Source organism: Crocodylus siamensis, chromosome 5 (assembly GCF_052110815.1).
Source record: "Crocodylus siamensis isolate JL-2025a chromosome 5, ASM5211081v1, whole genome shotgun sequence".
Classification (NCBI taxonomy): Eukaryota; Metazoa; Chordata; order Crocodylia; family Crocodylidae; genus Crocodylus; species Crocodylus siamensis.
This window is the reverse complement of record NC_143399.1, coordinates 117065669-117093262: the sequence shown is the minus strand read 5'-3', so window position 1 is coordinate 117093262 and position 27594 is coordinate 117065669. Positions and strand designations below refer to the sequence as shown.

Below are 27594 nucleotides of genomic sequence, written 5' to 3'. Positions count from 1 at the left end.
GAGTTATTCCCGATTTGGAAGGGTGCTACAGAACAGTCAGATGCATTAACAAATAGACATCTTACTTACTGAGATTCCACTTGAGGCCAGTCGTGGTTACGTTGTCACAAGCGTTTCCAATAGGAATGAGGCCACACCATTCACCTTCCAGTCCTGTGTTTACGTGCAGCTTGTGCTTCCCCTATTAAATAAAGCAGGATCTTTTTAGTCTAGTGCTTTTCAGAACTTTGATACCTGGGGCACACTTTCTTTTCTGGAATAAAAAGAGTGGCACACTTCACTCCTACACCCAAAAATGCACGTGTTTGTGTGTTTTCTGAATTTTGCAGCACTCCAATTGAAAATCACTGAGGTAGATCTAAATTCAGGAAAGATGGGGTGGGGGAAGGGGCTTGAGGCTAAAAAGTTGAAAATCACTGATCTAGCTGATGCCACTTAGGGCAGTATGGGAGGAATGGAGGGGATGAGCTGGGCTGCAAAGCATGGTTCCAACAGTGTGCCCAGCTGCAGCACAGTGAGCTGCTGGGAGCATGGGGGAGGGATGGCACAGGCTGCCTGGGGTGGGAGAAGGCAGTAGCTGTGGTAGCAATCCCTAGAGGGGCAGCCACGAGCACTGCTGGAGTAGGTGTGGCAACACAAGGTGCTGGATGGGGGAGAAGAACATTTACCTCCTCCTTAGAATCACAGAAAAGGAGGGTTGGAAGGGACCTCAGGAGGTCATCTAGTCCAACCCCCTGCTCAAAGCAGGACCAGCTCAATGAGATCATCATGGCCAAGGCTTCATCTAACCGAATCTTAAAAACCTCCAAGGATGGCGTTTCCACCACCTCTCTGGCTAAGCTGCTCCAGTGTTTTGCTACCTTCCTTCCTAATAACTAACCTAAACTTTCCTTGCTGCAACTTGAGACAGTTGCTCCTTGTTCTGTCATCTGCCACCACTGAGAAGAGTCTAGCTGCATCCTCTTTAGACCCACCCTTCAGGCAGTTGAAGACTGCTATTAAATTCTGTCTCAGTCTTTGCCTCTGCAGACTAAATAAACCCAGTTCCCTCGGCCTCTCCTCACAAGGCATGTGCCCCAGCTCCCTAACCATGTTCACTGCCCTCTGCTGGATGCTCTCCAATTTGTCCACATCCTTTCTGTAGTGAGGGGTCCAAAACTGGATGTGGCCTCACCAGTGCCAAATACAGGGGAATAATCTATCCTTTCAATCTGCTGGCCACATTCCTACTAAGGCAGCCCAGTATGCCGTTGGCCTTCTTGGCAACAAGGGCACACACTCTTGGCTTACATTCAGCTTATTTTCCACTGTAACCCCCAGGTCCTTTTTTGCAGAGCTGCTGCCTAACCAGTCAGTCCCAGTCCGTACTGGTTGCATGGGATTGTTCTCGCAGCATTTAGTATGGCGTAGGACACCCTTTGGTAATCACTGCGCTAGTATTAACCAAGAACCGGAAGCATTTATAACAAACTTGTAAACTAAATTGGAACATATCTGAATTTGAGAGGGTTGACCTAATTTTCTTCAACTTCAGAAATAATTGGTTTTGGGGTTTCAGGTCACTCCATCACACAGAGACCAGTCATCAACTATAGATTCGCATGCCAACAGTTTCAAAGTGTGGGAATGTTTGGATCTGGCGTTATGGTTTGGTCTCATCTCTAACCTCAGGCAATGTGTACTATGCCAGAGAACATTCAAAGTTTGGTTTTGTTTTCCTCCAAAATGGAGGAGGATTGCTGAGCTACTGAATTTGTCCTTAAAATACTGTACATAAACAGACAGCTGTTTAAACAGAGACATGGAACACTCTAAAAGCAACCAAACCTCACCTAATTTAGGGTTCATTAAAATTTTGGTCATGTTTATAAAATGTCATGTACTTTCCATCATGGAAGCACCTGCAGAAAGCACCTATATATGTCCAACAGGACACTTATAAAATCTAAGGATGACATCCTTATTAAAGACATTTAACAGGCAATCCTAAATATTTCTATACTGTGACCAGAATTTACTTAAATACAAATCACTAAAAAGTATAGAAAATTTCCTATTACCTATCATACATTGTAGAATTTTTCTTCTACAAGAGTTTCATAGATTCATAGAGTGTTATGGGCTGGAAGGGACCTTGCAGATCATCTGGTCCAGCCCCCCCACTCTAGGCAGGAAGACAACTGGGGTTAGGTGACCCCAGCAAGGTGACTGTCTAGTCTTCTCTTGAAAACCTCCAGGGTAGGTGACTGCACCACCTCTGGAGGGAGTTTATTCCATAGTCTGGACATCCTGACTGTGAAGAAGTTTGTCCTGGTATTAAGCCTGAAGCGGCCTTCCAGGAGTTTGTATCAGTTGGTCCTGGTCTTCCCCAGGGTTGCCCTAGTGAACAGCTGTTCACCGAGCTCCTGACGCACTCCTCCAATATAGCCGTAAGCCACTATCAAGTCCCCTCTCAACCTTCTCTTCTTTAGGCTAAAGAAGCCCAGGTCCCTCAGCCTTCCCTCCTATGCTTGCCTTGCAAGTCCCTGATCATACAGGTGGCTCTTTTTTGGACCCTCTCAAGTTTTTTCATGTCCTTACTGAAGTACGGCACCCAGAACTGGACACAGTACTCCAGGTACAGTCTCACCAGTGTTGAGTACAGTTGGAGTATCACTTCCTTAGTTTTACATGTAATCTTAAAATATTTGGCACATGCACATAATATGTGTAATATTTTGGTTGATGCATGCCAGTATGTCGTTTGCCCTGCTGACCACCACCTCATACTGATGGTTCATATTCATGTGATGGTTGATCATTATCTCTAGGTCCCTTCTGGCCGTGGTGCAAATCAAGCTGTTGCCTCCAAGGCCATATGTGTGCTGAGGGTTGTTTGGCTCCAGGTGGAGCACCTTACACATGGAAGTGTTAAACTTCATTTGGTTCTGGGTAAATCTTTGCTGCATTATGGTTTAGAATGAAAAACTAAAGCTTGTTGTTTCAAATGAAAATCAAGGTGCGTGAAGTCATTGGAAATAAAACTCACAAACAACACAACATGACAAGCGAAACAAGCAGCTCTCATAAATCTAATGCTAACTCATTTTATAGCAGTTAATTTCACATTCTGGAAGAGATACCTGTTAGCAACCATGTGTTTGTAATGATATTTGGCAGTAATACTCTTCAATTAGCTGTCACGGGCCCCAATTTAGCATATTTACTTCAAGTATACATGTGGTTCCAATCAGGTAATTAAGAATGGACACTGAACATTTCTGTGAATGAAAATCAAACAGCCTTTCACAGTACAGTGACATATTTCTGTGATCAACTGGATATAGTAAGCAATTATTTCCTTCAATGCAGCTATAAGGAAACAGCAATTAATTGAAGGAAACTGTGTCAATATTTGTGGAAAATAATTATCAGATTGTTCCTGAATAAGTAATTGGTTCTATATAACAAATCGGGGCTTCATCTACTGAAGAGATGAAATGCTTGGGAGGATATGTTTTTTGGTTTATATCCTCTTGTGAGTGCAGAGTCAAGTTAACTCTCTTAACTCCGGTTTGTGCTAATGGGAGTCGCACACATTTTTGATCTTACAATTCAGCCGTTTTGCCATAGAAAAGGGTTGTTTTTTTTTTTTAAGAGAACCCCTAAACCCAATACATAATTCACTGTTTTTACAAAGACAAAATTCTTCAAAGCAGGAGATCCTGTCTAAAGTGACAGAAAGAGTAGTATGACTCAAGCAATGTCCTCAGCATCAAAAAAACATAACTAAAAAGGAATATGCAAGATATTGCTTCAACTCTTATTTTCTTTTTCCACCCTCACAGTGCAGCCTGCAATACTATGAAGTGACAAGTTTGAAGGCTAAATGAAAGGAAAGTATCTTAGATGCTGAGATGAATTGTTTGAATTATTTGCCATAGTCTGCTGCATGTGCCAAATATTTTATTTAAAAAAAACCCCAAAACACACCCCACCACAAGTCATGCTCTCAGTTAAGAAAAAAAAAAACCTTGGGAAAGCTGTCAATTAAAAAGAACTGGATTTTTATAGCGTAAGCCTACTAAATTACTTGCAGAGCAACAAAAAGAACAATTTAACATCATCTAGTTTCTCAAAATGCCCCATTTCTCATGGTACTGAGTCTCAGGGACCCATGGGAATCTTGGGTGCTATACACATTCAGGGATTTCCACATGCAGGCCTACTGCCATTTTGGTTGGTTCACAAGGACTTTCACTGAAATCTCACAAAGCTCATCTTCTGTTGACTGTTAACCTTGGGACTCTTGGTGGTGCTGGTGTGTTGCGTGTGTAATGTTTCTATTCTTTTTCCTTTTTGGGGTGACATTCTTGACCTGGTTGAACAATGCCCATGATTCTAATGCTAGGCACTGAACTGGAACCTCTAACGATATTTTACTTATAAAAGAAAATTAGAACTTTAAAAGAAAAGCGTACAGTATTGCTAAGTCTCATGATTTTAGTGTGAGATTGTCGATACTTGAAATCTTAAAAACCTTAGTTTGCAAAGCCCCTGACTGTATGAGAATCTCAACTTTCATTTGTTTAAAGGGCCTTCTAGGTTTGACGCTGTAGAGAAATGTTTGAAAGCTTGATCTCCAGAGTCTTAAAGCCCAGGAAACAGCAAAAACAAGAAAGAATTTAATTCAAATTAATTATCCTGCAATTTTGAAGCCAATTGCATGAATTTTTCAGATTTGACTTGTGACCAAACACTCATGACCAAAATTATATTGTATAAGGAAGAATTAATTTAAAAAATCATAACATTTTTGATGAGAGATTTTTACTTTTTGTGAAGTCCCCTTAAACAAGTTAACAAATCCATTCATTTCTTTGATAGAAAGATGAAAAAGTCAGTATGTTTTACAGAGAAGCTAGACTGTCACAAGCAAAATAACATCATAGAATCATAGAGAAGCAGGGCTGGAAAGGATTTCCAAAAGTCATCTAGTCCAACTCCCAGCCTAAGGCATGATCTTTCCTATCCAAACTATCCCATACAATCCATAATTTAAACTTAACATAAGACTATCATCAACCCTAACACAACAAGACCTAACACTCCAACCTGCCACAGGTAAAGCAGGTGAACCAAGGCAACCAACGTCCCACTTCTATGAAATGTTGTCAATATAAGCTCAAGAGATCTTGGGTAGAGGGCCACATCCCCCACTGCAGAGGAAGACAACCCCCCTCACCTCCCCAAGTTCATAGCAATTTGAAATATGGCAATTGGTCAGATGCCGAGCAGCGGGGCAAGACCCTCTAGCCAGGAACCTCCCGTTTTGGTCCCACCAGAAGCATTGGCACACCCCACTTAAAATCTACAGCCTTGACAGTAGCCAACACCCAATACCTCTGAGAAGGCTTAAAAACATCTTGACACATATAGCAGAAAAAGAGGAAGGTGGGGGCAGAGGCAACCAGCAAAGAGGGAAAAAAAGCTATAGCAGAACATAGGCATAGCTGCACTTAGATCATCCTGGGCCAGTGGCTGTCCAACCTCTTCCTGCACACCTCCAGTGATGGAGAGTTCACAACTTTGCTAGGCAGCCTATTCCATTGCTTCACTGTTCTAACAATGAAGACGTTTTTCTGGGTATCCAATCTAAGCATACTTCAAACCTTTGGTCCATATACTCTCCCCTCTTCTTGGTAGCTCTTCAAGTACTTGAAGACTTCTATCATGTTTTCTCTTAAATGCCTATTTCCCCATCTGAGCATGCCTAGCTCCTTCAGCCTCTCCTCTGATGACTTGCCTTCCAAGCCCTTGATCATCTTTGTTGCCCACCTCTGGACCCTGTCTAACTTTTCCACATCCTTTTTTAAAAATGTTGAGCCCAGACCTGCACCAAATACTGCAGATGAGGCCTAAATCAGTGCTGAACAGAGGCACTATCACCTCCCATGTCATGTACCTAGTACTTCCATTGATGCATCCCAAAACTACACTTTTCTTTTGTGTGGCTGCATCACGCTGTGAACTCATATCGACTCTGTGGTCTACCAAGACTCCCAAGTCCTTTTCCATAATGCTGTTATCCAGCCAACTGTTACCCATTTTATATTTGTGCTTTTGATTATTCCTTCTGAGATAGCACCTTGTATTTGTCTGCACAGAATTTCATTCTGTTATCTCTAGCCCAGCTTTCCAATCTGTTGAGACACTTCTGAATTGTGCCAACATCCTCCAATATGTTTGCAATCCTTCCCAGTTTTATGTTATCTGCCAACTTGCTCAGGATGCATAAGTAGTTTTCAAGTTCTCATATACAGATCTTATGAGACAGCCAGAGCTACTCAGTTTAGAAACCCCCCACAGATCATTATCATTTCATACATATAAATACTTATAATTTTTTTTTATTATTATTACTCTGCCTGTCGAGGCACAGTAATGGCTGCCCATTTCAGTGCTCTTTACGACCATGGCTCAAACTTCCATATCTCTTTGGAATCTCTTCCAGATTTCTCTTCACAAACTTGTATTGTATTGTTCCCATAAGCTTTTGCGGGCTCTATTTTTTGGTTGTAAATGAACAATTACATACTGGCAGTTAAAAAAAACAACAACCCCAAAACCTGATCGTGCCTAGTCTTTTTATAAAGCAAAGTTCCAACAGCAAAGAGAAAACCAAAGCTAATTAAATAAATTACTTCCCTTGAAGTTTTTGCCTCTGTAGTATAAAGTTGAAGTACGTTCACATTTTAACGTAAACATCAAATATCACCATGCTTTTAATGTTACTGGTGATAAAATAATGGCAAATAATATGGCTGCATTGATTTTTATCTTATTAAGGCAGTTTTAAAAAACATTGATCAATCTCCAGAATTGATTCTTTTTTTTCATTGTGTGTCTGATGCTGGGAAATAAGATCAATTTCTAAGTTCAGCAATATGAAGAAAATGTCAGAAGATTTTTTTTAAGAGAGTTTCATCTAAACAGGTTAAACTTTCACTCTTGCATCTGATGTTCTTTGTGACATTTTAGTAAGCAAATGCTTAAAAATATAGAGGCCAAAACCAAAAAAATTTTAAGAGCTTTCTTAAGGACCAACAAAGAGAATAGTCTCCTCTCTCATGTCTCCTAACTACTGAAATGGCAAGCTGATGATCAGGAATACTTCTACCAACTCTCTCTACAACAAAGACAACACAAATATATAAAACTTCAGTCATAAAGATGCAAGTCAAACAGTATGTAAACATTATCAAGTCACATATAGTTGGACTTCTGAATTGTTAACAATGCCTCAGTGGCTCTTCGTAAAAGCACAGAAACAAGATCCCTGACCCAAGAAGCTTTCAAAGCAACTAAAATAAATGCAATGCAACTTGCAAATACAGTACAGCATATCTCTGTATTATATAAAGTAGATACATAATGGTCTAAACATAAAAAGATTGAAGAGATGACGCAGAGCCCAACAAAGGTTGAGGAAACACATTTTTAAGACATACAAAGTAAAAAACTATAGGACTGGGAACATAACTAGTGGAGGACTGTTGAAAGCATAAGGGGTAGACAAGAGAGAGAAAGGGCTATGAAGAAGAGAAAATAAAAGATTAATATAATAAAGAGCTAGGAGTGCTAGAAGGAGTAGGGTATCATGTGACAAAAGCAGGGACGAAGCAAGTGGATGTTATAGAAAGTGCTGAAGGACAAGGAGTGTAAACTCTTAATGCAGAAGGAAAAGAAAACCAATGAAGGAGCCTGAGGACAGAAATAATGTGGCTGAAGTAATGAGAAAAGATTATCATAGCAGTAATATTTCATATAGAATGGAGAGAGGTAGAAAGACAGGGATGGCAGGGTGGAGCAAGTGGTGGCAGCAAAGGCAACCTAATCAACATATATATGAGTGTTTTATTAGAAAGGATTCTATAGGAGGGACTGATCTTAATATATTAGGGAGATAAAAGCAGAACTTGGAGACAACCTGGATATAGTAGAAAGAATATAGAAATCAGACTTGATAAAGCATGGGGATCTTTTATGCCCAGCAACAAGAAAATAAGAATCTTTGTAGAAAAAGAAGCTCTTTTTGGACAACCGTGAGTTTGTGAAGAGAAATCCTGGAAGGGGTCCCAAAGAGATCTGGATGTTTGAGCCATGGCCATACAGAGGACTGTAATGGGCAGTCATTACTCTGCCTCATCAGGACTTTACTATGGAGTCCCACAAGGCTCACTTTCATCCAGCATTCAGCACACACAATACATTCTCAAGAGCCACTGGGAGGAGGCATAGCCTTCAGTGTCAGCAGTGAACAGATGACACACCACTCTAAGACCTTCACTTTGAATATCTGCAGAGGCATCATATCTTTCTTAGTGCCTGAGTGGCTGAAACTAAGTCTGTGAAAATGATCATGAAGGTGATGAAATAAGGGAATAATTTTGGGGAAAATGGTTGAACCCGTGACATCACCTCCAAATGCATATATTTTGCTCCAGTTGTCAAAGCTATCCCAGGGTCTTCATTTGTCCAGGGCAATCAAATGGCATTAGTATCCAGAAACAATTCTCATAACCTCTGCCAGGCCAAAATGTTGCACCCCTTTCTGTTCATATAGCCCCAGCCACAGCAATGCACTCCAAGGCTTGACTATTATTATAGCATCATACATCTTATATTGGAAGATAATGCTCTAAAGACGCTCCAAATGCTAAAATCACATGAAAGCTCTTCTGAAGATTAAGTCAGGGTGATAAGAGCACATTAGCCTATTTTGCCTTCTGTTCTCACACTTTGTCTAAAACAAAAATAAGTCTATCAAGAAAAAAACAAACCACAAGTGCAGATTTCAATGTTATATAAAGAAAAAAGTTATAAGATACAAATTTACTGTTTTCCATATATAAATGTTTGCTCTTAGTTGCCATTGTGCTTTTGGGGAAATAGAAATCACCAAATGATGGACAAAAAATGAGAACAAATGAGATTAGCAGGGATAGAGACAAAGAATAGGAAAGGATCAAGGATGAAATTAAGGGAGAATGTTTATTTGTTTAAAACCAAATGTTTTTGTTGGATATTTAAAAAAATTTCTTTAGAAATATTTCTGCTAGTCTTTGATTTTTATCATAGAATCATAGAGAAGTAAGGTTGGTCTTTAAATAACCATTTACAAGTTAGGCCAAATTTGTGGACAAATACTGTAAAGCTATTCTAAATATATATCCATTAAAAGGAGCATTAGCATAAAGAACTATTACAAGGCTAGTGGTCAAATCTAACTTATCTGATTTGACAAAATAAATGCACCTCTGTTAAGGAGTAATCAATGTAACACCATTATTCAGAGATGGGATCTAAGCTGGTCAAATGGAACTTTTGAAAGAAAATATCCTTTTCCCCTTGAAAAATCAGAATGTGAAAATTGTTGAACTCTTCTACATAGGATGTAATAAAACCAAAGTTAAGAAAAGTTAATACCACTTAAAGCCATACTTGAAAAATAGTAAGTGTATTGTACATTAAACAAGGTTCAACATTGGGTTCAACCCTGCCAATGCTTTATTACCAAGCATAATTAGTACTACTATAAGTAGCCTACCTGAAATTCTAATGGTACCCTTCAAGATTTGCATTTAACAGAAGAACTATTCTACAATGGATGAAATCCAAGGTACTAGGGGGAGAATGAATTATAATGATTATTAGAACCAATTAATGAACACATCTGCTTCAAACGAATTTATGACAAGAATATGGAATGAAATCCCTGTAGAGCAAATGCCAGTAGAACAGAATGATTTACTATACCCACAGGACGCATCATGAAGTGGTTACTACTGTATATATAACATGTAAATTATTTTGGAAGAGCAAATGATCCCATATTTTCACTTGAGGATTTTTCACCAGAGTAACAGAATTCCCCTGAGATCACCGCCCTCTTCATTTAACATTAGTGATGACATTTTCCACAAAGCAAATTAAACGCTTTCCCTTTTTGCATATGGAATAGTGGGTAAAAGAGCTGCTCAAAAGGTGGAAAGTTACTTTGTCCTCTGCTGTCAAGCCCATGTGATGATTGGCAAGAGGTCGGCAATGATGAGAGGAAAAGAGCGCTGCAATCTCCAGGGAGAAATATGCTGTAATCAGTTAGAAATGCTATCTGTGAAAGTATTGCAAATATGCACACAAAAAAGAGAAATTATGAACAAAGCCTGAAGTGAGCAACAAGCTACAGTTAGGAACATGAAACAGTAACTATTAGGAGGAGCTTAGGAAATTCAGTTCCTGTACACAAGGGCAGCTTCAGTACTGACAGGTGCCTTATAAATGAATCCTCATTGTGCTGCCTGCATGCTGCCTCATCCATGCACTCACTCTGCTGAGCTTTATTCTGCCAACTACACATACTCTTCTACAACTCTTTCCAGACTGCCAGAAAGCTACCGAGAGCAGATGCTGCACATGAATTTGGAAACTGCAATAACCAAGGTTGCTCTCTCTGGCTCTTTTCTAATTTCCAAACAGCTTTACACAGGCCCATTGCGACATTTTATCCTTGAGCTCCCGAATTTGATGTCCTATCCCCAGCTGGCCCATCATTAGAGTTTTAATACCTGTATTAGCATTTTTAGTGATACCATGCCTTAAAAAAATCAGAACCATTTTCTTTATATCCATTTATGAGGCTATGGGGCGCAATAGATTGCAAATAAGAGGAGAAAGTAGACAAGTTACCGAACATTTCATAGTGCCTATGTAATTATTATGTAATTTTACTGTCATATTGTCAATCTAGAGGAGCCTTTCCTAAGGGCCCTCATATTCTGTAATCTCACAATGATAAATATTACAACATAATTTTCCTCACAATACATTGTTTTATGACATATTTAAAGTTGTCATTTGGTTCTTTTTGTGCAAGTCACTATGGAAGACTTTAGCTAGTCCCTTTCATCTAGGTTCTTTCTACCTTTTTAACTTGCTGTCAGGGCCAAGTGGCTAAGCTGTCTCTGAAGCATTAAACTGCTACTTACTGCTGCCTGACATCTCTATACCAAGTCAGGGTCGGCCAAGCTTTGAAGCCAGTCTGTGCAGTTTTAGCGTTTTCTCTGTAAGAGCTTTTCACATGCTTTAAGACACGGGAAAATCAGATTTCAAAATCAGGTTAGCAAGTGTGTACTCCTCTTACAAGAAGCTGTCAGGATGTATCTATAATGTGGCAAATAACAGTATTTAATAGCTAATCCCGTCATTATCCATGCCAGTTATTCTGACAGTCACCCTTTTCTATGTATCCTTCTGCTGGATTCCTCTTTGCTAGCACAGCAAACATAAACTACTTATTTTAACTTCACAGCCGTTTCTGACCCTATCATCTCTCATTTACATTGCGTGGTTGATTCCCTTCTATGACTGGTTCATGATGCTAACATTCATGTACACTAGTTAAATTGATCTAAGTACCATCACATTTTGTCCCATGATGCCAATCATGTTTGCATTGATCTCCCCAGAATTACTTTCAAATCTATCTGCTGTGATCTGATGAACAGTGTCTTGCATTTGAAAGCCACTCTAACTCTATCCCAACTATGCTCTTGGTCAAATAAAAGATATCACCCCCCAAAATCCTTGCCTCTTTCACATCTACCTTATTCTCCTCCTTCACATCCCTACTTAAAATTTTCCTTTGCTGCAATGCCTACGAAAACCTTGTTAAGTGTAAGGCTGTTGATATACTATGATCACTGCCTACTGTACTGCTTCCTGTCTGTATCAATTTGTTTCTCCTGTTTTAAAGTGTAAGTTCTCTGAAGCGGATAACTTTTTATTCTGTATTGCACATAGCACAGCAGAATTACAGCTCATGACTAACATGCCTATACTCTAGATAATACACATAATAAAATAATAATTTTAACACGATTATGACCAAACTGGTTTGATGCAACTATCTCTTAGAGAAAGGTAATTAGCCATGTTAGTCTGAAGTTAGGCAGATGCCAAGGTAAAGATACACCTTACAGACTAACTGAACCAGAGATGCATAAGCTTTTGTGAACAAAAGCTCACTTCATCAGATGCATGATGAAATTTAAGTGCACTTAAACAATATATGGCATTGTTTGTCCAACTAATCAGGATGTAACCCAATCATGTTAGGGCGAGTTAAAAATTCTTATAGCCTAAGTGTCTATAGTTTTTGGCTGAAAACTAATGGAGTTGGACTATTAGCATAAGTGGTAAAAGAAAGTACAGTACTGTACTAAAAGGTGGATACATAACTGTTTGGATCACTATGCTCAATGAAAAATCTTCAATGGCTCAATGTCTAGCTGGGAGGAGGTATTAAATGGGGTTCTCCAAGGTGTCTGGTGTTGTTTAACTGCTCCATTAATGATCTGGATGACGGTATCGAGTGCACACTTAGCAAATATGCGTATGACACCAAGCTAGGTGGAGTTGTAAACACTCTTGAGGATAGGGCTAGAAACTTAATGACCTGAATATACTGGATAAATGGTTGAAAAATCAATCAGATAAAATTCAGCAAGGACGAGTGCGAAGTCCTGAACTTGGGAAGGAAAAAGTGCACGTACAAATACAGACTGGGGAATGACTAGCTATGCTGCAGTACTGCAGATAAGGACCTGGGGGTTACAGTGGACCATAGCTTCAACCAGTGTGCTATTATTGCAAAACAAGCCAACAGCATACTGGGTTGCGTTAAAAGGAGTGTCTTTTGCAAATCAAGGGAAGTCATTCTTCTGCTCTACTCACCATTGGTGAGGTCTCACCTGGAGTACTGTGTCCAGTTTTGGGTCTTGCACTTCAAGGAAGATGTGAACAGATTGGAAAGAGTCCAGTGGAGAGTGACAAAAATGATTAGAGATCTGGGAAGCAAGACTTACAAGGAAAGGCTGAAAGAACTAGGGCTATTTAGTCTAGAGTAGGGAAACTCACCCCAGGTCTTGGGCCAGACCTGGGTTGCATAGGCTCCTTCTGGGCTGGACCCTAGGTTCAGTGGTAAGGGTCACATGCAGGCAGTAGCACAGGTTGGATCATGCAGCAGCACAGCTCCAGGGTTGGGCAGCAGTGCAGTCTGGGGAATTAGGAAGCAGTCCAGGTCCAGGGGTTGGCAACAGAGCAGATCCGGGAATCAGGTAGCAGGCAGGGTCTGGAGGTGGGCAGGAGTAGGGCAAGCGAGGGCCGTATCTGGATCTCACTCAATCCCTGGTGCTGATGGCCATGTTCATCAGGGTCCAAAGACCCCAAATTGTGGCAGGTCACACTCAACTTTCAGTAGCCCGTTGGAACCTCGGAATGGTTCTGAGGGTTGGATCTGGCTGGTGGGCCATATGTTTGCTACCCTTGGTCTAGAGAAGAGAAGACTGAAGAAGGATTTAATGAAAGTCTTCAGAAACCTGAGGGGTAATTATTAAGTTGGAGATGGACTTTTCTCTGTGGCTACAGGGTACAGGACAAGGAGCAATGGCTTCAAACTACAGCAGAGGAGATTAGGAAGAGCTTTCTGACCATCAGAGTAATCAAACATTGGAACAGGTTACCTAGAGAAACTATGGCATCTTCATCCCTGGAGATCTCTGAGAGCAAGTCAGACAGATCCTTGGTTGGCATGGTTTATTCAGGGATGCTCCTGCCTTGAGCAGAGGGCTGGATTAGATGACTTCATGAGGTCCCCTCCAGCCCTACTTTCTTATGATCTTATGATCCCAGCCAGAGGTACGCATCCACTTAAAAACTGGCCATCTTCTACATTTTAAAATAATGGTTTACTTTCGTAATAATTTAAGAATTCAGTTCCTTGTAAGTAGTTTGTTCATGTTAAGTGACTCGTGCCACTGTAACTGTGCTGCCAGCTGCAGTAGATTGGGAGCTGACCTTGCCTGTGAAGACTGAGGTGAAAAAGGCATTGAGCACCTCCGCTTTTTCTGCATCCTCTGTCACTAGGTTGCCTTCCACATTAACAGACCCACACTTTCCCTGATCCTTCTCTTTCTACTGACATGTCTGTAGAAACCCTTCTTGTTCCCCTTCACATCCCTTGATAGTTGCAATTCCAACTGCACTTTGCCCTTCCTGACTTCACCCCTGCATGCCCAAGCAATACTCTTATACTCCTCCCTAGTTGTTTGTCCAAGTTTTAACTTCTTATAAGCTTTTTTTTGTGATCTAGTTTACTGATGAGCATGAACAACGCATGCCCCCAGAGGCTGGGGGGCACGGCAACCGCCTGTAGGCAGTGGTGGCAGTAGCGGCGCAGCATCAGTGAGTGGGGAGCACCTGCAGGCAGCTACAGCGGTGTTGGCAGTGGGCTGAGTGAGGAGTTCCCACAGGCTGCTGCAGCAGTATCGGGGGGGGGGGGGGGAGAGGGTGGCGAGTGCCAGCTGGCAGTCGGTGACCACTAGCAGACGCCACTGGTGGCATTGGTGGCAAGTGGTGACTGCCTGTAGGCACCACTGGCAGCACTTTTCACAGGGGATGCACCACTGATCTTAGGGGGTGCACGTGCACCTGCATGCTCCCCCTATGCATTGCCAATGCTGGAGAGTTCCAAGCTAAGCCAAGCTGGTCTTCTGGTATACTTCCTACTCTTCTTGCACATCAGGATGGTTTGTTTCTGCACTTTCATTAAGTAAGCCTTCTTTAAAGTACAGCTAGTTCTTTTCTTATATTCTAATGCAAGGGGCAGCTTTTAGGCATTTCCTTTGAATGAGTGTTTTAACATCACAGAAAACAAGCAACATGTGATAGTAAGAGATACCACTGATTTTGGCTCCACCTCCTCTCTAGCTGCTACTATAATGAGTACCCTGAGTGCTCTCATCTACCAGTTGTTGTTAAGTAGGACAGGGAAGTTCACAACAGCTCTGTTCCTGCAAGCAGCATGTCAACAAGTCAAGTGGAGTGCTAGCTGTTAGTACTGAGTGGAAGAATGTAAAGGTAATTAAAACACCCCCCCGCATCTGAGGCAACCCTGAAGAGGAATTATGTGCCAGACCCTGAGCTGAGGATTCTCCCCATCCTTGCAAACTCTGAAGACACAGCAAGTGCCCCCGCTACGTACATCAGGATATATTAAAAAAAAGACTGAAGTGCCTTGTCAAAACATTTTTTTTTCCTACCATACTACTACACTCATCCTTCCCATGCAGTGCAAGGGCCAGATGGATATTAAAAACATACTTTTGTACAAAGAATGTAGGGGCTTATTAAGAACATTTTATAGTCCCTTTTGGCATAACTACAACTCTCATTAACTTCAGTGGGAATTGTACCACTGGCACCAGAACGGGGTCCTTAGGATCCAGAAGACAATCTTCACTACAGTAAAATAATTTAGAGTTGGCCAAGTCTGATTTGCGTCCATTGACAGTGATGTCTTGTCATAAAATGTTATAGTCTGACAGACATCTTTTCTCAAAAGACTCTAAAGCTCTCTGATCTGCATCTTTCTGGCATCCCACTTGTCATCATAGCCATAATTCTGAGATATCATCTCTACAGAATTAAATTGATACATTCAGGTTGTCACCAAAAGGCAGGAAAAATATACTGTGTTGCAGCTGGGATTACCAGAAAAGCCCAATGGCATTTAACTGCTGCCTGCCTGTTGGACAAGGTGATAACCTCTTGCACCTGAAAAAATTGGTATTTAAAAAACTGAATGGACTGACTGACAGCAGATCTAAGGCTTAACATGGGCTTCTCACCTCCTTCATATCTGGGACACCAAGCAGTTTTTTGTGTACCCTTAAAATATAGGAAGAAAGGAGGCAAGAAGCATTAAAGAAATATTCTACCAATTATGGAGCAGCATGATGCCAGAAGGAGAATCTTGACATAGAAAATATAACCAATGGCTAACATCATTACACTTCGCAAAGAAGCACATAAAATATCTCAAAAGACAGGAATAAGTCATTACAATAATGTATTAGTATCACTTCAGAGCACATAAGCATCTACAACTGCCTCCCACTCTGCCCTGCCATCATAGAATTAGGTAGAGATCAAAGCCACCTTAAAAAGTAATTTGAAATCATTTTGGCTTTGGGTGGACTACAAGGTTAACATCCCAAAGTTCTGCACCATACAAAAAATGGCTCATGTGCTCTGAAACCAGATTGATAAATATCAGCATTTTAGCTTAATCAAGAATTCTAAACTACTGGATGAAAACTAGACTTTCTACACCTACCAGATAGCCGAAGAAGTGCATTGTAGAGCCTCTCTTCTGCCAAAGAAACCCTTGTTTGGATGGTTAAATAACACAGAATAATAGAGAAGTAGGGTTGGAAGGAACCTCTAGAGATCATCTAGTCCAATCCCCTGCCTGAGGGAGGATCATCGTTATCAAAACCACTGTATACAAATCCATTGTCTACCCTCTTAGCAGAACTATACAGTCAACTCTGACACACCACAAGACATAACACCCTAACCTGCCACAGGTAAAGCAGGAGGACCACAGCGGCCAACAGCTTACTTTGGTAAAGGTTGTTCATATGTGTTTAAGAGATCACAGGTAGAGGACCATGCCCCCCTGATTCAGAGGAAGGCAAAAACCCCCACAGTCCTTACGAGGCCGAGTAAAATTCCTTATTGACCCTAAATAGAGCAAAATGTCTGATCCAGAGTAAAGGACAAGACCCCGTAGCCTGGAACTTCTGGGTTTAAGTCCCGACAGAAGCACCAGCACACCCCAGTCAAAATCCTCAGTCTTGGCTGTAGCCAACACCCAACACCTCTGAGGAAGGCTTACAAAAACTCTGATACATGTATCAGCAGGGAGGTATGAGGGGATATGCTTCCAGCACCATGAGGCAACCAACAAAATCCAGAAGCATGGGAAATTCCCCTGGTGGAACACAGGCATGGCTATGCCTAGACAAGCGGTTTTCAACCTTTTTGGGTCAGCGTACCCTTGGCGGCTGGTTGAGAAGGAAGGAGTCCTCTGGCAGCCAGTCAATGAGTGTGGGGGGGAGAGGTCCCCAACAGCTGATCGGTGAGTGTGCCAGTGGCACAGCAGCCGCTGCCGAGTATGCCCTGAGGCCATCTCAAGTACCCCCAGGGGTACACGTACCCCCAGTTGAAAACCCCTGATCTAGGCTATTCCTGACAAGTGGCTGTCCAACCTCTTCTTGAACACCTCCAGTGATCAAGAGTCCATAACTTCCCTGGGCAGGCTATTCCACATGCTTACTGTTCTAACAGTGAAGAACTTTTTCCTGATACCTAATCAAAACCTACTTTGCTGCAACTTCAAGTCAGTAGTTATCTATATTCTCCTCCAGGCAAATGATCTGGGTAATGTACTAAGGATCACTGATCCAATATTTCCCGATATTTAAAACAAGACATAAATTTAAAGATGCCAGCCATGCAGACAGATAAGCCAACACTGAGATGGTCTCAGAATTTCCCCTTTTTAAGATTAATAAAGCATTCCTTTGGGCTAGAAACTACAAACAATGAGTGGGCCTTCTTGGATTAAGATTTATTCTAATGAGATTTGTTGTCATGGGCCTGTGGTGTTTGACTCCATATCTGAACAGAATATTTTTTTATGGGAAGAGTAAGATAAATGACTTGAATCTCTATGTGTGGTCTTGTTTGTTCTTTGAAAAAAAAGAAGAAGAAAATGTATCTCTCCATCAATGGGAAATTTTAAATACTAGGCTAACAAAGAAAAAATGTTCTACATTTCTTAGGGGTATTTGCACTACTTGCACAAAAAAATAAAGGCCAAAATCCACTAGAATTCTGTTCTGTTTTACTTTTGTGCAGACTAGTAGAATTGATAATTTTACTGCATGTTTGGGGCATAAGATGATAAATTACCTAAATGTTGTTAGTTCATTACATATAATCTTTATTGTTCACTTTATTGTATTATTTTGGTAAAAGCCATAAAACTTTATTGACCCTAAATATTACTACATATTAGTATTAGCAAATTTTAAAAAACAGGTTGAACATTCAGGAACTTTTTAGAACAGAAACGGGACCCCAAAGCAAAAGTATAGATAAGCTTTGCTAAGGAAGAACCTGTGTTTCTAAGGTAGAAAAGAAAATTGATTTTCTCAAAGATATATATATATATATCATTAAGAAGAAGGATTTGAGTATAGCAAGATGGTAAGAGCACATACTCTTTAACCATGAAAAGCCAAACAATGAGTTCCAGACAACCTGCAGTATTGGCAACTCCTGTAACAAACAAAAATTTTGTGTCCAGCTTTAAACAACATATGAGAAAAAGCTATCAAATAGGATGCAACCATCAGGGCATACTCCTGAATTCTGGATTCCCGTGTTGCAAAATCTTGCCTAGCTTATAGAAAAGGCCATGCTTCTGGAAAACAGAAGCATTACTGATATTTAACTTTCTCTTTCTTTCATCACACAAACCGAGAACGTCCACTTGAAGTTCTAATTATGCCATCTTAAACTGAAGATTTGAGACCAGAGCCAAACAGAAATTGTCAACAGAGTTGCAGAACTCATACAGACTTACATCCAGTTTTCAATTGTCATGTTTCAAATCATTCCAGATGTGATCGGCTAATAATTTTAAGCAAATCAGAAAGTACTAGATTTTTCTTTAGTGATTTTTAGGATCTCAGTCTTTTGGAAACCAGTCTGTTACTTAATTAAAAAACCTAATTTCTATAGATATACCAGAGGGGTATATCTATGGTGCTTCTACAGCGCTCTTGGAAGTGCCACCTTTGAACATGCCTCAGTCATCTGCTCCTGCGGCAGCTCTCCAGCAGGGTGGTAGACTCTCTTCAGGCAGCTTCACTGGCTCATTTCCGCATTTGATGCCTGTGGAGTGGAAGCAAGTGAGTGGGCTGTGCTCAAGAGCTGCACTCCTGGGATGACTGGAAGTGGTACAGGCGTATTTTTTGTTAAGTTAGGTTCCTTTAAAGTGTTTCAAGTTGAATAGCCAAATTCTGAACCAAAGGCAACTTAAGCAACATTCATAAATGAAAGCGAGTGTTTGTGCATTGCCTTCCTCACTATAGCTATGAACTATCTGTGCACTTACACTTGAACAAGTTATCTATCCAATACAAAGAGATTGGGAATTTTCCCCAAATAATGGTATAGCATTCTGAGACCTTGAAACTTGTTACATGACAAGCAGAAGGGGGTGAAATCATTTTGATACTACTGAACACAAAACATCCTGTCTAAAGAGCAGCTATTAGTAAAAAGTAGAAGATGAAGAAGTATGTCTACACCTCAAAGAAGGAATAGTTGAAATGACCTGATCTTGTTTAAAGCAAAAACCGATTCAATTTCCCTCCCTCCCTCTAAACAAAACATAATTAAGCTAATTTGACTTGATCAAACTCCTAGGGGATTTGTCTTTACTTTTTGCTATGGTTAAATGTTAATACTGTGGTAAAATATCAGAAAAAACAGTAACAGTTTTAAGTCCTACCTGACTGATTAACATCAGCAGAAATTAGGAAACAGTTTAAAAGACCATTTTGAGTGAGAAATTGGGATTTATAATAGAGAATACTTAGCAGCACATAAGAACAATTACTGTTTGCTTTTATTACTCCCTGGAAAAATAATTTTGTTTAAAACTGATACTTAACACCAAAATAATGGTTTTACTAATTTGAAATTCTAACTTCAGAGTAGATAACATCACTGACAACAATAAGCAAGCAAACCAACAAATAAATCAGCATCTGATGAAGTGAGCTTCAGCCTACAAAACTTGTGCTTACACACACACACCTGCTTTGGTTAGTCTATAAAGTGCAAACAATAAATACTAATAGGCATAACCAGGATTAACTATGAGAATATATATATTAGAGACATAAAACTGAATGCTCTCTCAAATTAGTTCAAGAGAACTGAGGGCTTCACACTGAGAAATAATTATTATAAGTGTGTTGCTCTTCCCCGGTGTCACTATTAGGCACATCTGAGCTAGGCATTCCTCAGTTTTGGTGCTTGGCTTCACACTTGGTCTCTAATAGTTCTAATTTACTTAGTTTCAGGGCATGCTTCTGAATCTGTGGTCCCATCTACATGTTACACTTAAGGTGCGATTAACCAGTTAATCATGCCTTAATGGTCACCTGTGGGAGCTTGCTTCTTGCTGATACATGGGGAGCCTGGGATCAGGCTGCCCCTACACCAGAAATAAGGTGCAATGGGATCTAGTGTGATCCCACAATCACACCTTCTTCCACATACATGTGGCATGGCAGGAGGTGCAACTGTGTGGATTGTGCATCAGATGATGTCACACATCTACCTGTACAAGTAGAGGGATCCCACTTCTTAGGATCAGGAACTTCCAACAAATTGGTGAAAAACATATTTACTGGTTGTATATTCATTGTCTTTTCGACCTATATTTATTTTATAGGATTTTTGGAGAAGGTTGAGACTAGGTTTTCAGTGACTGTGGAAGGTAGAAAGGTGCTTCTTTTTAGCTGGTTCAGCTGGCCAGGTGAGCCTGATTTCATTTGCTTCTGTTGAATTGTTTTTCCAAATCTGGCTGGGTGCATTAGGCTGTTGCAAGATTAATAAAGTATCACTGTACTTATTGCTATTTATCATTTGTATTGCAGTGCAGCAGGAAGACCTCTAGTCATATACCAGGCCCCCAATGCACTAGGAACTCTATAAACAAGACAGTACCTATCCCGAAAAGCTACACTCTAAGCAGCCAGCCAGCCAAAGATCAATTAAAAACCTGAGTGCTTTTACATACACACGCATACATATTGCTATTATTTAATTTAAATTAATGGGAAGACTGGCTAAATAATTAGCTATGTGACTGCTGACTGCAAAGCAGGTTATGGTACAGGATATGGAACAGAATCAGAAAGAGCATTTAGAAAATGAACAGGCTGGGAAGACAAACCATCCATTTCTTCTGCTGTTTGGAGGCTTTGCAAAGAAATCCATTACAAGACCAAGAAGTATTTTTAGCCGTTAGTTGGATATGGTGGTCAATAAATACACTAAGAATTTTTTGGTAAGTTAGATCAAAACACAAGTTGTTTTTTAAGACAGGGCTGCTCTTCATTAAAAAAATGTTCTAACTTTGAGAAAATTAACTGGTTGATATATCTAGACAATTCTCAGTTTTTCTTAGACTGAGTACCCTGGAAACAGTTTATTAATTGGAAATCACATGAATGAAACACCTATAAAAGGTAGAAAATAATCACTAGGTTTGATATGGTCACTTAACAAATATAATATTTAAGCAATAAATAGGATATATTAATTTGATTACAAATCACCACTTATTACACATAGCAAGTTACCTAATAGATTATTTCTTTCAACTACTGCTGTATATTTTTCAACATGGGTTATCAATTTTGTTTAACTGTGATATTTGAAATTAAACTAGGACCTCTTTTATTAAAAAGCCCCCTGAGTTGTATCACGTCAACTAATTAACAGAAAAAAAGAGAGCTCCTTTTTTCCAAATGTAGAGCTTCATCAAGAATGGTATTTGAAATGACAGTTATTAAGATGAGATATGAATTGCTATCATTTCCCCTTTTAGGATAATGAAAATGGAAGTTTCAGTTTTTGGGATTTTAACGTCTTAAATCCAAATCAGAATCAAGATTTGGAAAGGAACCAGCTAACTCTGCAGAACAATGAAACACTGCATAAAATGTGACCAATTCTTTTAGTCTCATTTGGTCTTTACGTCAGATCAAAATTTTAGATGTTATCAGTTTGAGACATGGCAGAAAGCCATCGAGCCTGACTTCTGAACTGATACAGATTGCTTTTTCTCCTTTTCTTTTTTTATACCATTACACTTCTCTCTTTTGATAGTTTTAGGACATGATCTTATCAGTCTCAAGTACCAATAAATCCTTTAGATGAGTGTTTCAACTGGTTTCAAGAAAACTATTTTTTATAAAAGAGAGGTGCCGCATTCTTATCATTAGCACTTAAGAAGGAAGACCATTTCATCTATCTATTGTTAAACACCAGCCCAGAATGCTCCACCACCTTCTAAGAAGAGGGTATCTAAACCTGCCACACTTTCATTTCCACCATCACAGGTTCTCCTCCTCCAAATCCTTCCTTGCTCACTTTTAATAGACTCCAAGCCCCTATCAAATATGTATTTAATTGTTTCAGGTCTCTTGTTTCCATATGTCACAGAACTCATTGGTGGAAAGTCAATTTTTATGATAAATACAGTCCTACAAACTTAGATTAAGAATACATAATACAATGATTGTGACCCACTTAAAATTTCGATCCTAAACTGGCTAACAGAAGATAATAAGCAGGGCTGTCCCTGTGGGGTACGGGGGCATATTGGGGCGACTGCTCTGGGCCCTTGCGCTTTCAAAGGCCCCATGGAGCTGGGCAGATTGGCCGCTGCGACTGCACCACTGCTGCTGGCTTTACATCCAGTTGCTCACTACCCTCCCCACCATACCCCGCTGATGGTGGCGGCAGCTTCTTTGGGTCCAGGATGTGTGGGATTGGAGCAGGGGCAGGACCCCGCATGGGTTGATTTGGCCCAGGTCCTGCACCCTGCTCAGGTTGGCTCTGATAATAGGCTTAGATCTGTAAACTGTACCCTCTTCATATTGGGCTTGTACACACGTGTAGTGTCTGCTCTGACGCACTGGTAATCCAGTGCGTCAGAGCAGACTCGAATAGAGTCTGCTGGAGCATGGAAATTGATGTGCTCCAGCAGCCTTCTGCATCATGCATTGCTGTGCATCCCCATGCTGAAAAAGTGGCAGCAGTGTGCTTTGAAATAAAACACGATAGATGAGTTTAATTCAAAGTTCCCCACCACCATTTTTTCAGTGCGGGGACACACAGGAATGCCAATACATGTGATGTGCGGGCACTTTTAATTAGCACAGATTGCTAATTAAAGCACTTGGCACCTTGTCCCACAATAAGTGCAAAAATGCCCATTACTACTCTGTCACAGCCCATTGAATGGGTGAGAGTATAAAGCACATATGAATTACTACTCTGGTTCAGATTCAAGGTTCTGTATTCTGTCATAGACCATGGCCAATACCAGATGCTTCACTGAAGCCTATAGGCAGACATTGTGACCAGCTCACAGGACAGATTTCCTTCTAACTCCTTGAAGTTAGAGCTTGCTTTACACCCTGAAGCATGATGATTCACATTTCTTCCAAAGCTCTTATTTTTTAATATTTTCTTTTATGACTCATAAATACCTGTGTAAACCACATATATGTCTAGGTGATGAAACTCACAAGGCACCATCACAAACAAAACTTTGTGTGAATACAGGAAAAGAGTTTCTGGCTGTGGAACACATTGGTACCAAAAAATTAAAAACAAATTCCATGAAACTAAATTTAGATTAAAGACTGAAGAGACTAGATCTTCATGAATCTCTTTCTAAGATGTAGCTTCTTCCAAGTGCAGACACAAGTAAACAAAGAGAACTTCACCAACCATAAGGATGTGAATAATAAGAGAAGAAAGCGTTACTTCTTTTGGGGTGAAGAAGAGCTGATACAGAAGAGATGGGTTCCACTTAAAGTGAAGCCAGACTACTGGCAAATAAAACAGATAAGGCTTTTGATCATTTAAGTAAGAGCTGGGAAGAAAGCTGACAGGTGCTGAGGAGCACTCAGGTCAGACAGAGACATCTGCTTGGGATGTCAGTAACACAACAGTAACTTTGAATCTGGTAGTGAAGGATAGGACAAAAATTACAGCTGAAATGGAGGAGGAGAAGGCTGAGTTCACAGAAGCACTTTCCACGTGAACGACTGGGTGACAGACAAAGAAGCTCAAAAAGGCAAACCATCAAAACCACAACAAAAAATGTCTACATACCAATGAGGGAAGATACAAGTCCTAAAGGACAAGTTGTAACGTAACAGTAAGTCTATACTACCAATAAAGAAAAAGGCTATCAAGTATCCAGTGTTGAGGGAAGTCTTGGAGATAGCTATATCTAAGAAACTAGGAGTAATGGACATTTTTGACTACTTGTTTATCATTTGTCACAAGGCATAAGCAATTTCTTGAAACCTCAACATGACTCCTGCAATAAATAGGCTGAGAGGATGGGAGCCTGAGCCATGATTCCTGCTCCATGATAATTTACTGTGTATTGACCTGTTTCTTGGCATGTTCAGTGTAGGAACATACTATTTTACCCCTTAACTGAAAGCTTTGGAGAAAACAGGCAGGAAGGAAACAATGGCTCCGTTACAAAATGGCATCCGAGGGCTACTCTGATGCCCCCCCCGTGGCTGCCGTACCCTGTCTGGCTCCTGCTCCAGCCACCTACGATCTCACCCTACTTCCTTGTCTGCCATGCCTTGATATTAAAAGATGATTAGGGGAGGCTGCCCACAGAAGATGGTTTCTACTCATTTCTCAGATCCTACTTGCCTAAGGGTACCATTCATGTCCTCCGTCCACCCCTACAGCCATGTCCATGCCTCACAGTTGTAGCTCAGTTGCCAGTCAAGCCCTTCTTAGGCCTCAGCTTTACTAGTTTTAGCCTGTGGGTTATTCTGGCGCCTATACACTATAAACAAGCAGCAAAGTGTCGAAGAAAAATCAACTTCTCTTTCTACACTGCGCGACCACAACTTCCTCCCTACACTGCAATCTCCTGCAGTGTAAGTAAAATAAACTTTCTGTATAACCAAGACGCGTTAAACTTCCTGACTCCTCTCGCTTACCCACCTGTCCGACTACCTACCCCACCCGCGTCCAGCCGGTTGTGCCGACCCAGGCTCGCAGGTCAAGGGTACACCGGTCCTCGGATGCGACACAAAGCTGCTCCAATACACTGTAACTATACTGCATCAGAGTAGGCTCGATTAATCGAGTCTGATGAAGGGTGGTAATTACCGCACTTCAGATGATTCCAGCATCTTGTGCATCAGGGTCCCCACACTTAAAATGGTGGGGGGGGGGCTTTAACTAAAGCTTGTTCAATGAGCTAAAGTGACCCTGCTGTAATTTTTAAACACAGGGATGCTGATACATGAGACAGTCCAGGTGCTTAATTAGAGTAGCTCTTGGAGCTGCTCTAATTAAAGCACCCCTCCCCTTCCACTCCCAGGACACGTGTAAAAACTCCCACTGTCTCTGGACTTTCCAGTCTCAGCGTCTGGTCAGCCCCTGGCTGCCTCAATTTTCCAATCTGGGCTCAGGCTCCCATCCTCTCAGCCAACCTGTGCCTCTAGTCTCTGGGACATTTGGACTGGCTCTTAGTCTAAGCCCCTCCCTGGTGTCCCTAAACCAGGGCAAGGCTGCTTCCCCCCCTGCCCCAGGGCTAAATCTGTTTCACCCCTATGGGTAGCCACATTTCTCTGCAGTCAGCTTCTTTGTGAGAGCTCCTTTCCCTGCATCCTGCAGGGCCTGACTGCCTGCTTTGGCTCAGGGACTGGGTGTATACATCTGTGGTCTCACCTCCTGCTAATCACATGCCTTCCCCTTAGCCATGCACAAGGTCTTCACTCTCTTCATGAACTGCTGCTCCATCTTCTAAAAGTTCCAGGAGCTTCCTGGCTCCCTGGTGCAGGTCCCCTCTGCCTGGTCAGGCTGCTTCAATCCTCAAGACTCTCTTGCATATTTCTGAAAAGACTCTTCTTGGATGTCATCTGTCTGAGCTCTCCCCTTCTTTGGCTCACGTTGGCACAGATTCGGGGTGCACTGATCGAGTCCTCCTGCTCTCTCCCTCATGTCTAAGTAACAGGGTTTGGGTCCCCTGTTACAGGCCCTCAAAAAGCACTTAAAGGTTGTTAAGAGACAATGCCTGAATTATTACCAATAAAGACTCTACCTTCAGGATAGCAGCCATCTGACAAAACTGCCTTGATCAAGGAGAGTAAAAAATCCCAGGAACTGACAGGATCAAAGGGACTCTGGCTTGGTTAAAAGGATTCCGTCTCCAGAGAAACAAGACAGCTTCTAAGGAGCTGTTTGAGAAGTAAGACTGAGTCAGGTACCTGCTAGGGTAAGTCTTTACTACAAGGGCAGGCAAAATATGGCCTGTGGGCTGAATCCGACCCATCAAGTGATTCTATCTGGCCCACACCAGGTTCATCACCCCATCCTGATCCATTGGCTCATCCTGGGCTGCGGTGTGCATGGCTGGTCCTGCTGCCCCTGGGTGCAGAGGTGGTGCCTGGCACAGAGCACAGCCTGCCTTAATCCTGTGCGCAGCTCTTGGGCATGCCATGGACTGTATTCTGCAATGCCAGGCAGCGTGGTGTCAGGGCGGTGGCTGGACTTGGCTTCCTTGAAGCCCCTATGTGGCAGTTCACTCTGCCTTCACGTTTCCGGTTGCCACTGCCATTCTCTCCACCACTGGCCACAGGGCCCAGCCCTGATGCCCAGGAACCCTGGCTTGTTTGCCTCACACCCATTGCCTGGGGTGGTGAATGGAGTGGGCAGGAGCTCCACACCTGCAGGCAGGGTGTGCTTGGCTGGTTGGATGGAGTGGAGCCATGGGCAGGTGGGTGGGTGGGGCAAGGACCAGGGCAGGATGAGGACTGGGCTCGCATGGCACTGCTAGTGTGAGGCCAGGGCCTGGGGCAGAGCTGCAATGAGGTCCCCACACGTCCCTCCTTTTCAAAATTCTAGATCCACTTATGACAGTATTGGCCCACAGGGAGGAGGGGAAGTAGCAGCATGCACTTAAAAATGCAATCTGCAGAGACTGGCATTGTTGAAAAAGTATAGAAAGAATGTATAAACCTGTGGTTCACATAATAGATACAAGTTCTTTGGGTCAGAGACAGCCATTGTGCATTTGCAAGTCACCTAGCATAATATATAATCCAAAGTTGTGTGAGGTCTTTAGGATACCAACATTTCAGTGATAAATAAAAATATAAAAAGGCATATGAGCCAGTTTTAAGTATTATTTCTCTAAATTCAGTTTTCAAGAATAAATAGACTAATGAAGTAAATTACAAAAGAGCCAGAGAACAAATAACCCCCTACCTTCCCACAACATAAAATCAGAATAATCTATTATTTGATAATTGCTATACGGTTACATATGAGCTGCCGGAGTAGAAATGGTCTTGAGCTGCTTAGGTTTCATAAAATGGGGAATCAACCAAGACTTAATCAGTGGGTGTTTAGAGCCATGGTTACTCTGTGCTTTGTTAAATACATGGCCAGCCGTTTTGTTTTGATCAAGCTCTACTTCTGAAATTTTCCAAACTCTGTGAGCACTAAGAACCATAAGGTTTCAGCTTTATACTAGAACTTCATCATAGCAGAAAACTTGTCATAGTAGAGAAGAAAGTGGACAGACAGGCAAAGGTGAAATATCTTTGGAAAATCTGAATCTATTTTATTTTTTTCAAAAAAGATCATTTTAGAAAATTAATGATCTTAAATAGATTTCTTTCAGAATTTATCAAATTGTCTACTAAAATAAATTCTTTGTCCTTTTTACAAAGGTCCTGTTTGACGTGTAAATGCTTTATGAAGATATATTCCCCTCTCCCTGATTTCTAAATTTTGCAGCTGCCACTATTCAAACAGGACCTATATTATATAGCCTGTTCTCCG

At 41.2% G+C, this 27594-nt stretch overlaps 1 protein-coding gene across 8 annotated transcripts in view; it reads right to left on the bottom strand.

Moving 5' to 3' along the window:
* The window catches only part of TPK1 (thiamin pyrophosphokinase 1), a 642382-nt gene that overhangs the window by 124509 nt on the left and 490279 nt on the right, over positions 1–27594 (bottom strand). For all 8 annotated transcript variants that reach the window (XM_090050014.1, XM_090050010.1, XM_090050018.1 and 5 more), the window contains one exon: positions 70–181. In XM_090050014.1, the coding sequence (XP_089906140.1) occupies positions 70–181 (112 nt within the window). The remainder of the gene's footprint in view (positions 1–69; positions 182–27594) is intronic.